We start from the raw sequence: 14,867 nt of genomic DNA, 5'->3' as shown, positions 1-14,867 counted from the left end.
TTGAGCCCAGGAGTTTGAGGTTTCAGTGAGCTATGATTGCACCACTGCACTCCAGTTTGGACAACAGAGTGACCCTCTGTCTTTTAAAAGAAAATTCTGTTTCAGAGGTTTTTGTTTTTTTCTACAAATACTGCTAAGTTAGGTTATGAACCCCACTCACTTATAGATGGCAGAACTGAAATCCTCCTAGGTGAAATCACTTTCCAAGACCACAAAGGGAGGTAGATGCAGAAGCTGGGAGAAAGCCTGACTGTCTCTGACTCACTCTGCAGCCTCTCACTACATCATCGGTTACTCAGGCTCAGGCATCTGAGTCATCTGTGTGGATTCTACTTTCATAGCAGCCCCAGGGATCATTTCCTCCTTTCCTTCCCCACTGCCATGACCTGTGCCAGGGAATCTCGACCTCTCACCTGGACTATTGGCAACAGCCTCTAATCTGGTCTTTAGCCAGTCATTTTCATGCTAATCTAACCCAATCATCACTGAAAGATCAATCTAACCAACCACTGCTCTCACAGAAGTGTCCAGTGAGAAACTTTTAACGACTTCCTGCTGCTTAATTTATTAAGCTTTAAAAACTCTTTAGCACAGTATCCATGGCCAGCCAATGCTTGAGCAGCGAGCCTGCACTCCAGCTCAAGCCACCGTGGCTGCGAGATCCCCTGCATGCCTGTGCATGCCCATGTTGCTGCTTCTGTGCCTTCTCTTGGAAAGCCCCAGCCATGCCCCACCTAACTACACCTCCATCCCTCTGAGATCCTCAGTGCAGCAGTTCAAACGCTACCCCCACCCATGAAGCTCTTCTGATTCCTCTGACCCTGAAATGCTGTAGCTGTTGTGAAAGGAAAATAAATATTGGGACCCCAAAATCATTAAGCCAAAGGGAAAAGTCAAGCTGGGAACTGCGTCAGGCAAACCTGCCTCCCACGTTATTCCTAAACAAGATAGTTACAAAGATTTAAACGCTACATACCTCCCTTACAATTTGCACACTGGGAAATTCCTTATAGGCCCCAATACCTTTACCGTAAAACAGTTTTGTTGAATTTTACCCTGACAGTGTAAATTGACAGCTTATCTTCACAGGCATGGTACAAAGGACAGAACTCTAAGTCATCTCTCTGCTCACCTGAGACAAATGCATATCTGCTTTCTTCCTCTAATGTAAAAATGCAGACTCACTGAGTTAAAGGAAGACATAAATGACTATTATTCCTCTACCCACCGCCCAGCCCCAACATGTAAATTATGTATTTGGTGAAAGGCTGATCAAAGACTCAGAAGAATTCAACTGTTTGCCTCTTATCTACCCACAACTGAAATTTTTTTTTTTCTCTTTCCCCAATATCCATCCTTTTCCCTTTAAATATTAAAGCCTTCGAAATCTTCTCTGGAGAAATGTGCAGGCCTGCCTCCTGGCACGCGCCCTTAACCTTGACAAAACAAACTTTCTCGATTGAGACCTGCCTCAGGTACTTTTTGGCTTGCACTCTTTATCACATTTTATTTTGTACTATGTTCTGTGTGTGCATGTCTCATCTCCCCTCTTATACTGAGCTCCTTGAGGACAATGACCTGTGTCTTGTTCATCTTTCAATCCCCAGAGCCTCACACAATGGAGACACACTACGCATATCCAATGAATGTATTTTGAAGGAATGAATTCCTTCTACAAGAAAAGACTCTGCTGCAATGTGCATGATTAGTTTAAGTGCTTTTACTTAGATTGCAAGGTCTTTTGCAGTAGAAACTTAATCTTTCCTAGAAAATATCTCACATATTGTACTCAGACCTCCCCTCCATAACCCATGAATTGATAAACACAATTAACTGCCTAGGCTGGGTGAACCGAAGTAACTCAGTAAAAAGGCTTTACCAGTTCCCATCCTCACTGTAGTTGCTAAATAAATATTGAAAGGACTAAGATAATTCTCTAAAGATCCCTGATATGCTTATGAATACATATAACTTATTGTTAGTTAATAGAGCTTACTAGATTCTCAATAAGCTCTCCGTTCACACAGCACTAAGACCACACATAACTGACCTACACTTCACTGGTAATTTAATTAGCACCAGGGATATGTTAACAAAATGTGTTCATTGTCCAAGGTTTTTAAAATCAAGGAGAAAGAAAGCCGAAATTTATCACATATAAACAGACTTGGATTTCTTTTTTATTTTTGATCTGATTTAAAAATTTTTAAATACAATATGTATTGGTTAAACTGCTGCTACACAAAATCCTGATGAATGTCAGAATCGATGTTTATGACTCAAGAGCAGACCAAGAATATCAGAAATGACCAGGGAAACTATGGTTTAAAAAGTCACCTTGGAGGAAGGGGAAATGCAAGGGAGAATAGATATTTTGGAGGCAGATGAAATGCAGATATGGAAGTAGGACTCCATTTATACTTCAGTTGTCAATGGCACTGGTAACCGTCCCCCAAGGGATGACAAAATGAAATAATAGATCTGCCACCTCCAGGCGCCTGCCAGTTACTACCTCACTACTGATTATTGTTGCAAACTATTAAATAATTTAAGAATTTAAATAATCAATAAAAGACTATCAAATTTTCTTTGTGTTTTTGGGTCTGTGTAGGAGGTGGGGCAGTATAGGATGAAAGAGGGCCAAGGAAGAGGAAAGCAATGTGGAAGAGCAAACAGCAGACTACAGTTGTTTTATAATGTAACTTTTTTCTCAAATAATTAGATCATCCACTGGTTTTGAATTTTTATTTATGCATGTATTTATTTATTTATTAGGTGGATACCTTTATGGTGAAGGGATTTGAATTTAGCTTTTAAATTGGAATTTTTCAAACACCAAAACCCCAGCTGGCAAAGATGAAATACTTAACATTAAGAAAGTCTTTTTGATGATTGCCTTTGTGAAGCCAGGATAACAATTTTCAAGACATGTTTTGTTCGTTTTCACCTAAGAAGGTGCTATTAGGCTACTTTCGGTGACTCAATTCCTACACTCTCAAGACAGGGCTGGCATTAGTTACACAGACTCTGTGCTGCGTTCTGCCCCTTCCTGGAGAAGCCATGGCCAAGTTCTCAGTGAGTGCTCACAGAGGGCATGGTTCAGTGGCTAGGCATGCACATTTGCATTTGTTGTTGACAACTGTCAGCTTCAACCTCCTTCTCCTCACAACCCCGTCTAAATGGGATTTGTAATCCTCCTTCCCACCCACTCTCTTCACTCCCTGGGGCAAGAATGTTGACTCCTGCTCTCCGTCACCTGTCAGGATCCATCCTCCTGTCACTGGCTTATATGGACACGTCAGCCCACCGTCACGTGACCGCAAGCTGCTAAAAACAGCTCCGGCACCCACTCCAAACCAGGGCCTGAAACAATGTCCTCCACCGAGAGAAACGTAAAGGACACTTGATCACACAATCCCTGGAATAGTATCCAGGAAACACTTGCTGGAGCCACTCGCAGCACCCTTCCCTGGCAGCACACTTGGGGACAGCGAGGAGATGAGCGCATCTCTGAATTACAAATCTTTTTCCAAAGAGCAGCAGACCATGGATAACTTAGAGAAGCAACTCATCTGTCCCATCTGCTTAGAGATGTTCACGAAACCTGTGGTCATTCTCCCTTGTCAGCACAACCTGTGTAGGAAATGTGCCAGTGATATTTTCCAGGTAGGTTTGTTTGGAATTTGGTTGAGGGGAGGGGGTGGAAAAGATTCCCTCCTCTTGGAATCAAGTGCTTAACATTGAGGTGAAATCCTTTAAAAAACTTTATAAGGTTGCTGGGCGCGGTGGCTCATGCCTGTAATCCCAGCACTTTGGGAGGCTGAGGCCAGTGGATCACCTGAGGTCAGGCATTCGAGACCAGGCTGGCCAAACTGGCAAAACCCCATCTCCACTAAAAATACAAAAAAAAAAATTAGCTGGGCATGGTGGTGGGCACCTATAATCTCAGGTACTTGGGAGGATGAGGCAAGAGAATTGCTTGAACCAGGAGGCAGAGATTGCAGTGAGCCGAGATCATGCCGTTGCACTCCGGCCTGGGCAACGGAGCGAGACTCTGTCTCAAAAAAAGAAAAACAAACAAACAAAAAAACTTTATAAAGTTGCATTTACTTTCAAGAAAAACACATTTCTTTTAATGATTTGGTTTGTGTCCTCTTTACTCCCAAATCTAGTTTTATTTTAATACTAAGAATCATATATTTTTTTAAATCAAACCATTTAATGTGTTTCAAAACTATAAATGAGTAACTGCTGAAGACATGAGTGTGGAGTTTCTGGCTGGAGCTTTTGGTTCTGAAAGTGGTGGACGGAAAAGCACCTTATGTGGACAATGGTATATATGCAGATGACTGTGGACAAGGTCTGACCCTGTGTTTCAGGACCACTTGCTGAGAAAGCCCTGAGGGATGATCTTATGGCAAGCTTAAAGTAGAAGTTCATGTTGTAGTAGCAGAGAGTGAAAATAAGTCTCAGAGAAGCTGCTTGTGGCATTACCCAATTCCTTTTTTCTTACTTGGCAAGAACAGGCCTCTAACCCGTATTTGCCCACAAGAGGAGGCACCACCATGGCATCAGGGGGCCGATTCCGCTGCCCATCCTGTAGACATGAAGTGGTTTTGGATAGACATGGGGTATATGGACTTCAGAGGAACCTGCTGGTGGAAAATATCATTGACATCTACAAGCAGGAGTCCACCAGGTAACACTCTTCCACTCTTCCATGTGTCAAGCCCGTCTGAAACTTGTTTTTATTTGTTTTAATGGGTTGCTACACTGAATGCTTATTTATCAATCACAGACTGTTTTATGGAAAAATGTTTTTCCAAGTCAGTCCTTCCCAGTGAGAGTGAGAGTTGCTCACAGCAGGAGAGAGGGGAGTTGGTGCCCATGCTTTTGTATCAATTTAAGAATGAAGTGACTCATTAACACTAATCCATTCCAGATGGTGATGCTGAAAGAGACATACTACTGTCCCCCTCCACCTTAAAGCCTGGTATTACATCCATTTTACACATTTTGCACTTTACACATCCTTTGTAGCTCCAGATCCCTACAAAGCAAAGAAAAAAAAACATCTAGTAAAAACTTAATAGAAAATTAATGGAAATGGCATCTTCCAAAGTAGCCCAGTTCCTAGTTCAGACAGTCTTGCCTTAAAATAGTTTGGATGATAATAATAAAAACAAAATCCTCTAACATAGGTTAGTAAATACATAGCATGTATTTACTCTAAGGGAAGTCACAAAGCAAGGCAAAACCCTGGCCTTTAGGGACTTAAACTTCAGAGCCATGAAGAAAAAAAAAGATGAAATTCAGGTTATGTTTCCCTATTCCTTATACTGTATTTACTGCATTGTCAGCATTCACTTGTTGATTGTGAATAGCATTGTGATAGCATTATACATCTATCCATTCATTTTTAAAAAATAACAAAAAAGACTTCTTATTCACCAAACCACATTGGCTATAGAATTCCTTTCCTAGACACAATGCTGCGGGAAGCCTGTTCCTAGAAGGCACGGTGTGAAGAGCCCCTTTTCAATTGTGTGCAGGTCAGTCCAGTCCACAAAGCTTGATAGCAATATTGAGACCATCTAGAAATGGCCTCATTATGATTCCATTAGGGGACATGTATTTATGGAACATCTGCAGAGCTCTAAGAGGCTTGTGCTTTTGGAAGGAAAGCTGTTCTATAAATCTAACATAATTATTATAATTATTATAGCTATTAATTTCTGCTAAAGATCCAAAACTAAATTAGACAGTACCAGGATCTAGATGGGTTTGGGGAAGAATTGCTGATGACATATTGCAGAGATTGCAGCTGGCTGTTTCCCTTGCTTCCAAAGTCTCTTGACAAGAACAAAAGTACTATTGCTGTTGCTGTTACTTTACAGATTTGATCTCATTGTATTTCACTACTTTAAAATACAAATACACACTTGTCTCTTAAAAACTTAACCAGCCAATTAAAACCCAATTAATTATGAGATTGATGCAAAAGTAATGGGGATTTTTGCAATTACTTTTCATGGCCAAAACAGCAATTACTTTTCCACCAACCTAATATTAAGAGAGTTTATATAACAAGAGTTTCAGTGCTAGTCCGGTGCCTTGCACAGAATAGTTGCTCCATAAATCCCAGCTGATTAAGCAATACCACAAATATTCTTACATAACAAGTTTCAGAGCTAGTACAGTGCCTTGCACAGAATAGTTGCCCCATAAATCCCAGCTGATTAAGCAACACCACAAATATTCTTACATGTTCTATTTATTGCAATAAATTTGTGTTTTGTTACTTGTCACAGTGGGAACTTGAGACATGAAAAAATAGCAATACTTGTTAGGAAATCCAGAGAAGAGATGTTAAAACTTGCAGTATTAGTAAAACTACAAAACACATCTTCACCTTAACTGTGAAGTTGGCTTCGTGCAGCTGCCAAAAATAGTACCCAGGGCTGGGAAGTAAATTGCGTAAAAGCAATTAACCAAATTTCCAACAATAAAGCTCATAGTTGAGTGGAATAGGGATGCTTTTGTGATTTTCTGTGATTTTGTTATGCTGTTTTTTCTTGAACTTGAGACTTGCCTGTGAGACAATTTTACTTGGTAGCAAAACCACAAGTTGCACAGAGCACTTGGCCACATGTCTGGGAGGAAATGCAGGTGTCCCCTGGGGGCAGGCAGCCTTACTAGACCAGAACCTTGAGCCTCAGGGTACATTAGGTAATGCTGGAATGACCTTGGATATACAGAGTGAGAAGAGTTCAGCTGTGACTATTGGAAGGGGGTGGGGGGGCGGTGACCAATCACAGACTGGGATGTTATTGGTCAACTCTGACCTCCTCCAGAAAGGCTGGAGACTGTAAGTCTCCACAAAACCTAGCATTCTTTCTTTTTCTTTTTCTTTTTCTTTTTTTTTGAGATGGAGTCTAGCTTTGTCGCCCAGGCTGGAGTGCAGTGGCGTGATCTTGGCTCACTGCAAGCTCTGCCTCCTGGGTTCACGCCATTCTCCTGTCTCAGCTTCCCAAGTAGCTGGGACTACAGGCGCCCGCCACCACGCCCAGCTAATTTTTTTGTATTTTTAGTAGAGATGGGGTTTCACCATGTTAGCCAGAATAGTCTTGATCTCCTGACCTCGTGATCCACCCCCCTCAGCCTCCCAAAGTGCTGGGATTACAGGCATGAGCCACCGCGCCCAGCCAAAACCTGGCATTCTTATCCAGAATTCTGCATGGTGCCAGACTAGCCACAGCTGGGAGTGGGAGATGGTAAAAGAAGGTACTATTTTGGCTAATATTAATAATTAATATAATAATAATTAACTTTAAAATATAACAATTAAAACTACTATGTGCTATGTGCCAGACACTGTTCAGGGTGCCTAACACATGAATCATGTGCAGTTCTTTAATTCTCACAATAATCCTGTGAAGTGTTGATTATTATAATTACTACTACCCTATTAAAGTTTTTAGTTTCTTAAAGTAATCAACATGCACATTTTTAAAAATTCATTACTACTAGGCCTCTGAAGAGAAATGCTGTCTCCACTCTGTTCTCTCTTTACCTACCCCCAAGCCTCATTCCCCAGAGTCAACCACTTTTAATTCTTTTAGCTGTTTTTCTGCTATTTATCACCAATGACATGTGCATACTACTGGTATGCTCCTATTCTTTGATTTTTCAACTTTAGACATTTTCTATTGACTTTCCACTGTAGACGATTAGGACTGAACCCTCACATGGCTGGGCTTTACCCTCTACTTGGGAATTATTTTACTCTCCCCTGGGTCGAACCCCTTGCTCCCTGGATTCCAGGTCTCCTTGTTTGGTGGCTTACTCTCTTGTTTCTATGGAGCACATCCTCAAGTAATCTCTTAAAATGTGCACAAAGTCCTCCTCTTTTCAGCCTCTCCCACTCCATCACCACCTACTTCTGCCTTCAGAACTCCTGGCTCCTGCAGTTCCAGAGCCTTTCCAGGGTTCCATAGCTCAAGTCAGCTTGCTTATTGTAAGCTTCTCACTGCAGGAATGCAACAGAACTAAGATGCAACTCAAGTAGGTCATGTCCCTTCATCCAGATGTTCCTAATTTCCAACATTTGATTGACATTTCTCCTCTGCTGTCATCTGTGCTCACTTTTTGTCCTTATTGATTTATGCCCTTTTATTTCCTTATCCTCATTTCACTGGGATTTCAGCAGAATAAATACATAAATACATACATACATATATAAATACATAAATAAATACATGCTTGTGTTCATTCTGCCACATTTAATTAGAAGACCCTTAATCCGATTTTTGATACGAGTAAAAACTGAGACCAAAAGAGGTTAAGTAACTTGTCTAAGACCACATGGCCACTACATGGAGAAGCTGAGCTGGAATGAAGCTTTAAGATCAGTTTGGCCAGGCACGGTGGCTCACGCCTGTAATCCCAGCACTTTGGGAGGCTGAGGTGGACAGATCACCCGAGGTCAGGAGTTTGAGACCAGCCTGACCAACATGGTGAAACCCCACCTCTACTAAATACAAGAAAAATTAGCCAGGTGTGGTGGCAGGCGCCTGTAATCCCAGCAACTTGTGAGACTGAGGCAAGAGAAACGCTTGAACCTGGGAGGTGGAGGCTGCAGTGAGCCGAGATTGAGCCATTGCCCTCCGGCCTGGGCGATGAGGAAAACTCCATCTCAAAAAAAATATCAGTTTGACTACAAAGTTACTACTCGAATTGCCTCACCAAGACCAGATGCCCACTCCTCAGGAAACTCTAGGGTGGCCCCGGGAACCTCAGGGACCAGAGACAGCAGGCTATATGCTCCTCAGTCTAGCCTACACTGAACGGTGAGGGGCCGCAGCCAATATTTAGCACTGGGCCCTGACCACAGCTATGAGCTTGGCTGATCTCACCTCATAAACATGTATTTATGTCTTTCTTTTACATGCCAAATCTGTCCCAAGTCTGTTACATGTTTGAAGTTGTACAGAGGTTTCATTATACGCTCATCTACGAGTGAGTGGTGCCTCTGGGGCTGGGCTACAACCTAAATAAGAAAAACCCAATGAGGAATATGCGAAATCGTTCTCAGTGTATACAGCACCATGAAAAAAATAAATAAATTGAATCACAAAACTAAATGGCTGTTTTCACATTTTCAATATTTGCGTATACTGCATAGACCTGTGCTCTATGACGCTATCTCTGGTCACAGCCGTTGATATCAGAACAGCATGTGGGACCCCAGCTGCCCACTCTTGCTTAGCCCACATTAATAATAAGGTGGAGATACCTAGGAGGGAAGGGTTTAGAGGGGAAGAAGCCTTTGACCAGGCAGAGACCAACTTGCCAGTCCAAACCCCAGAGAGCACTGTCATTTATTAAAGGAGTAATCAGGATGTGGTCTGGTCTCTTCCTCTGCCACTCAGGAGTGCCAGGTGATCCCAGGCTTTCCCCATATTTGCTATGCCTTCTCCAGCTGGGTGGTGTTACACTAGAGCACAGGGAATCCTGTCCATTAATAGGTCAAATTCCCTTTCATTGTCTCACTCATTTGTGCAACAAATATTTACAGAGCCAGTGCCTCTGTGCAAGGCATTGTTCCGAGTACTGGAGATGCAGCAAAAAAGAAGACTCATCATGGCCCCTGCCCTTATGGAGCTGATATTCTAGTGGAGGAAACAGACAGACTTGAGCGGAGGATAATTTTCTCAATTGTGGAGTTGACTTTCCTTATTTGAGTTCCAAATAATGTGGTCAAATCAGAAGGTCATAGACTTCATGGAAAGCATATTGCTGCAAGACCAGACAGAAATTCCTTTTGCAACAATCACATTCTAAAATTTTGAAACTGGAAGTCCATGCAATTTTCTTACAAGACCCAGGGCTTCTCCCAGTGTTTGGCCTAATCTCAAGTAATTGATGTCCACCTAGCAACTTATAAAGGAGCATTAGCGTCTTACAGAGGCACATCGGCATGTTCTCTGCCTTTCTCTGAGTTCTGGGTCTGCAGCTACAAGATACCACACATCAAAAACGATGGGTTTCAAACACTTGTATTCATGATTCACAGTAGGAAGTGCATTTTACATTGTGACCACTTACATATATGGATGGATCTATATACACATACATGTACATATGTATATACACACATATACAAACACACACACACACAAACACACATGTACTTTTGTTTCAGTCACATATATACACACGTACACCTGAAACAAAAGTTTCAAACAGCAATACTTATTCTTACTACAGGTAATTCACAGTATTTGCTATTCCATTCTATTGTTATTTTAACAATGCAGATCATAGCTCCCTAAATTGATTTCATGGCTCATAAAAACCTGTAGTTTTTACAAATTGGATCTGTATAGCAACAAAAAAAAATGTAGTCCCAAATCTAAGATGTTGCTAAATAACTATGTGTTTGGAAATTTGAAGAAAGCTTCTGGATTTGGATTTGAATTTTTTGAATACTTCTGAAAACTATTAGCAGCCTCAGTCATTAGATAGGATATATCAGAATTCCTGGGGTTTATATAAGAAGGTACACCCACATTTGCCTCTCATACACAGTTGCATCCAACCAGTACTTGAATTAATAATCAGAAGATTTCGGTTCCATGTGAGCCACGTCTATCCTCATTCCTTCAGGTGAAAAGGGTCTTTCCTGGGGCCAGAGGCTGGAGGGGGGCGATCTAGCTCCTCCTAAAAGCTGGTGCAAACTTGACTTTTAGTTCATCAACAACTTCCTGTTCTTGGTCCATAATGGGAAAGTATCCCTTGAGAAACTCGTGAGCATATAGACACAGTGCTGGACCACGTTCCTGATGGCTCACCAGGGTTTGATATTCAACTTTCAGGAATTTCACTAGCAGATTCTTAGACCTTAAATAACTTAAAATCGGCCATGTGGAAATACACCATGGAAATGGACAAATGGTACAAATCAGGATCTCCACGTCTCTGTCCCTACCCCAAGCAGGTTGTTAGAGATTTGCCAGCACTCCCCTGCTACACCTGCAGGGAAGCTGAATTTGGTGGGCTCTGAGCATGTGAAAGGGCCCCTGGGGGTCTTCTGGAATAGAGTTGCTGGGCATACAGGGACGAGAAGGAATTTGCAAGGCAGAGCAACATCAGTTCTGCCTTGATGAGAGTGCCTCAGTGAGAGCTGATGGACATTTATCTGCCTACCTCCTCCCAGGCCAGAAAAGAAGTCGGACCAGCCCATGTGCGAGGAGCATGAAGAGGAGCGCATCAACATCTACTGTCTGAACTGCGAAGTACCCACCTGCTCTCTGTGCAAGGTGTTTGGTGCACACAAGGACTGCCAGGTGGCTCCCCTCACTCATGTGTTCCAGAGACAGAAGGTAACAGAGTTGCTCCCTCCCTCCCGCAACCCCTCCCCATCTCCACACCTCAGGGCCTTCCTGGGGCCAGTGTGAGTGGCTCCCTGCGGTGGAGGAGGAAGCCCAAGCCACGCAGGGCCATGGGACACTGGAGGGCACACAAGGTCTGCAGGAAGACGTGCACAGTTGTGCACGAGGCACACACCAAATTCCCTGGACGGTGGGGGGAAAGGCGAGACAGGGCAGGGGTGCCCAGGTTCAGGAAGGGGTGCAGAATGGCAGGATCCCTGTTTTTGTGCCCTTTTGAGGTTGCTGAAGATGAGCAATGTTAGGGGACCCAGCAAAAGCTCAAACTGCTCAAGATTATGTGAAGTTTAGACTGCAGATAAGAAAAGGACGGCTTTTTACCCTAGTCACAGAATACTTTTCTTCATCCACCCATGAAAGGTTTCTTTGGCCTTCCTCAATGCCTTTTATCCCGCACTCTTAGTGAGGGAGGATTACATTAATGACATGCAGTTACAGAACAGCTTTAAAACACAGACTTGTGCTGGCCCTCCTGTCACCAGGGCCAGTTGCCTAAAAGCCCCTCTGAGTGTGGTGCCTCTCCCTGACCCCAGGGCCTCAGCCATAGCTCCCTAATTCTGAGCAGACAGAAAGACAGTGTCTCCCTCTACACATTACCAACCTGCCAACCTGGTTTCATTCATGAGCAGGTCAGAATTTATCCATCTGGTGCAGATAAAAGTGGAGTTGGGTACTCCAATAGGCGCAGCCACTCCAGGCACTGAGAACTTGAGCAGTTCCACCTCTCAGTTTCTTGCATTTAGAATCATCAGTTCCACATTTGATCAGTGTTTTATTGTGAAGATCTGTGCTGGAATCAAATTTGGAAGCAAAACTCTTGGGCAACACCAATTACAACTAGTGGCCACTAAGTCCTAAAGAAGCAGATTTTGCAAATTATCCACAACATTTGTTTATTTTTGAAGCCAGTTACAATTTATTCTCCCTTCTCTTCTGCCCACCTCCCCCAAAGCATAGCATGATAGAACTGGATGGTAGCTGTTTCACACTCCTTCCTTCAGAGCCTGGAGACTCATGTGAGAAGGACAGAACAGACTGGTGGGACCCTCACCCTTGCTCCCGTTTGGCCAAAGCAGCTTCACCTCCATATTAGCTTTCACTTGAAGAAGGTTCTGCAGCTTTAAAATATTTTATAATCACTGTTCTGGTCCAATCTCCTTCTAAATGTGAGAAAATTAGGGTCAAAATTGAATATAGGTTTTGCCCAATATCACAGAGAAGTTGGGGGTAGAGTTGGACCAAGCGCATGGGTCTCCCAAGTGCCCCTCCAGTGCTCCTGGTGGCTCCATCAGCCAGTCTTGGGAAGGGGGTAAATAGGAACAACAGAATCTCTTCCTAAGTCAAAAGAGCAAAGGAATTTCAAAGTTGACATTTCTCCCCTAGAATTAGTTCTTTGTTTCAGTGTGAAGTTTGTAATGACTTAGTCTAATGTGTGAGTGTTTGTGTCTGTATACACTACATTCTTATGCCCATAATAAGTATTTGTTGAATAAATGAGTATTTACTATACACATTTCCCAAGTAAAATTAACCCTTAGTTCCACTAGGTAAATAATTCCATTTGGGTCCCTGAAGTCACATATTGGTCTCCATGCCATTTATAAACAATACTTAGAATTCTTTAGCTTGAACATGTTGATCTCAATATTAAGACTGATGAAAACTGTGAAACCTTTCCCTGCACAAAAGCATTCATACACAAAGGTTTGCTTGCAATATCAGGAGGTCCACAGGCCTCCCTGTTAGTCCTTAGGGGTTGCGTGGATCCTAAATTAAGAACCTGTAAAGACAATGTTATGACCAATTCACAGTTGGGGTGACTAGGAAACCCGTAAGATATTGGGTTCATGTTTTCTCTTCCTTAGTCTGAGCTCAGTGATGGCATCGCCATCCTCGTGGGCAGCAACGATCGAGTCCAGGGAGTGATCAGCCAGCTGGAAGACACCTGCAAAACTATCGAGGTGAGTCAGGCGACTCCCACGGCATCTCAACCAAGCCTGCAACACCCGGGGCTTTATGACTTCCTCAGTGCCACACTAGACATCCCTATTCTGACCTTTCATTCTTTACTTCTAGAATGGCCTCCTTCCCAATATGTCTCTGAAATACTGACCTCCTGCACAGAAAGAGACATTACCACATGAGTCACTGAGGCAGATGTTACCACAATTACTAGGGCTGTTGTTGCATGTGTTGTTCTTTCTTCCTTTTGAAAGATTAGCTACAAGAAAAATAAATCCCCCATCATGGAAATCAGTGTTGTTGCTATTACAGCAAACTTTTTTGGTGGAAATCCAAACTGTCTTAGGAAATGCTCATCGGTGCTTTAGACAGTCATAGGCAGGTTTGAGCTGCACTTCTCTGCTCTTACAGCAGTGCTGTGAAGTGGCCATAAGGAGGAGAAAGATCTGCCTAGCTGTAGTTAGAGAATGGCTCAGTGGCTGGGAGCTCATGGAGGCCAGAGTTCGAGCTCATTCATCTCCACTTGCCCTCTGCCTGGCCCAATGCCTGGCACATAATCAATACAAAAAAAAAAAATCTTGCTGAATGAAGAGATGAGTGGCCAGTTGTTTAGCTCATATTTGAGCTTGCCGTATAATAAATAGAGCAAATCCACTTGTCCCTCAAGATGAAATATAAAGTATGTCATTACTGGAGGCCTTTAAAGTGTGGAAGCCTAAAGAGAGTTAGCTATGTGACAGATATCTTTTCAGGAATTGAAGATTCACTGACTAGTTACATCCATGCTGCTCTGGGGCAGGTGCAAGACACCTGGGTTCAAGTCCAGGCCCTGGCTCTGTAACTGGAGCAGTCCATTACAGTCTCCCTGCTCTAAGATTTAGGGTCATTGTTTTTGTAGTTGAACCTCTTTGCAGAGGGTGGAGGTATGATGCTGTTCAGTTCATGGCATATAGTTCTCATTGCTGTGTGCAAGCCTCTCTTGTTATCTATTTATTTCCCGTTATCCTCATTTCCCACTCTTGTTCTCCTCCCCATAGATTGCCACTCTAACATGTTTGATGTTCTGTTTGTATTCTTATAAAATACGTATTGTGTTATATACATGTCTTTTAATTTTATAAATGGTATTATGTGGTATTTTTCATTCTGCTTCTTACTTTTTAAAAACTAAGCATTATGTTTTTGGGGTTTTTGTTTGTTTTTTGTGATGGAGTCTCACACTGTCACACAGGCTGGAGTGCAATGGCATGATCTTGGCTCACTGCAACCTCCGCCTCCCAGGTTCAAGTGATTCTCCTGCCTCAGCCTCCTGAGTAGCTGGGATTACAGGCTCCCGCCACCATGCCCAGCTAATTTCTTGTATGTTTAGTAGAGGTGGGCTCTCATTCTGTTGGCCAGGCTGGTCTCAAACTCCTGACATCCTGATCTGCCCACCTCGGACTCCCAAAGTGCTGG

At 42.8% G+C, this 14,867-nt stretch overlaps 1 protein-coding gene across 2 annotated transcripts in view; it reads left to right on the top strand.

The window, feature by feature from the left end:
• TRIM55 (tripartite motif containing 55) overlaps positions 1 to 14,867 on the top strand; it is a 62,682-nt gene that overhangs the window by 10,254 nt on the left and 37,561 nt on the right. For both annotated transcript variants that reach the window (XM_032759654.2, XM_032759652.2), the window contains exons 3-6: positions 3,264 to 3,666; positions 4,527 to 4,699; positions 11,219 to 11,384; positions 13,316 to 13,411. In XM_032759654.2, the coding sequence (XP_032615545.1) occupies positions 3,499 to 3,666; positions 4,527 to 4,699; positions 11,219 to 11,384; positions 13,316 to 13,411 (603 nt within the window). In that variant the 5' untranslated portion in view covers positions 3,264 to 3,498. The remainder of the gene's footprint in view (positions 1 to 3,263; positions 3,667 to 4,526; positions 4,700 to 11,218; positions 11,385 to 13,315; positions 13,412 to 14,867) is intronic.

Source organism: Hylobates moloch, unplaced genomic scaffold (assembly GCF_009828535.3).
Source record: "Hylobates moloch isolate HMO894 unplaced genomic scaffold, HMol_V3 SCAFFOLD_9, whole genome shotgun sequence".
Taxonomy (NCBI): Eukaryota; Metazoa; Chordata; class Mammalia; order Primates; family Hylobatidae; genus Hylobates; species Hylobates moloch.
The sequence above is the reverse complement of the archived record's forward strand: the minus strand, read 5'-3'. Positions and strand labels throughout refer to the sequence as shown.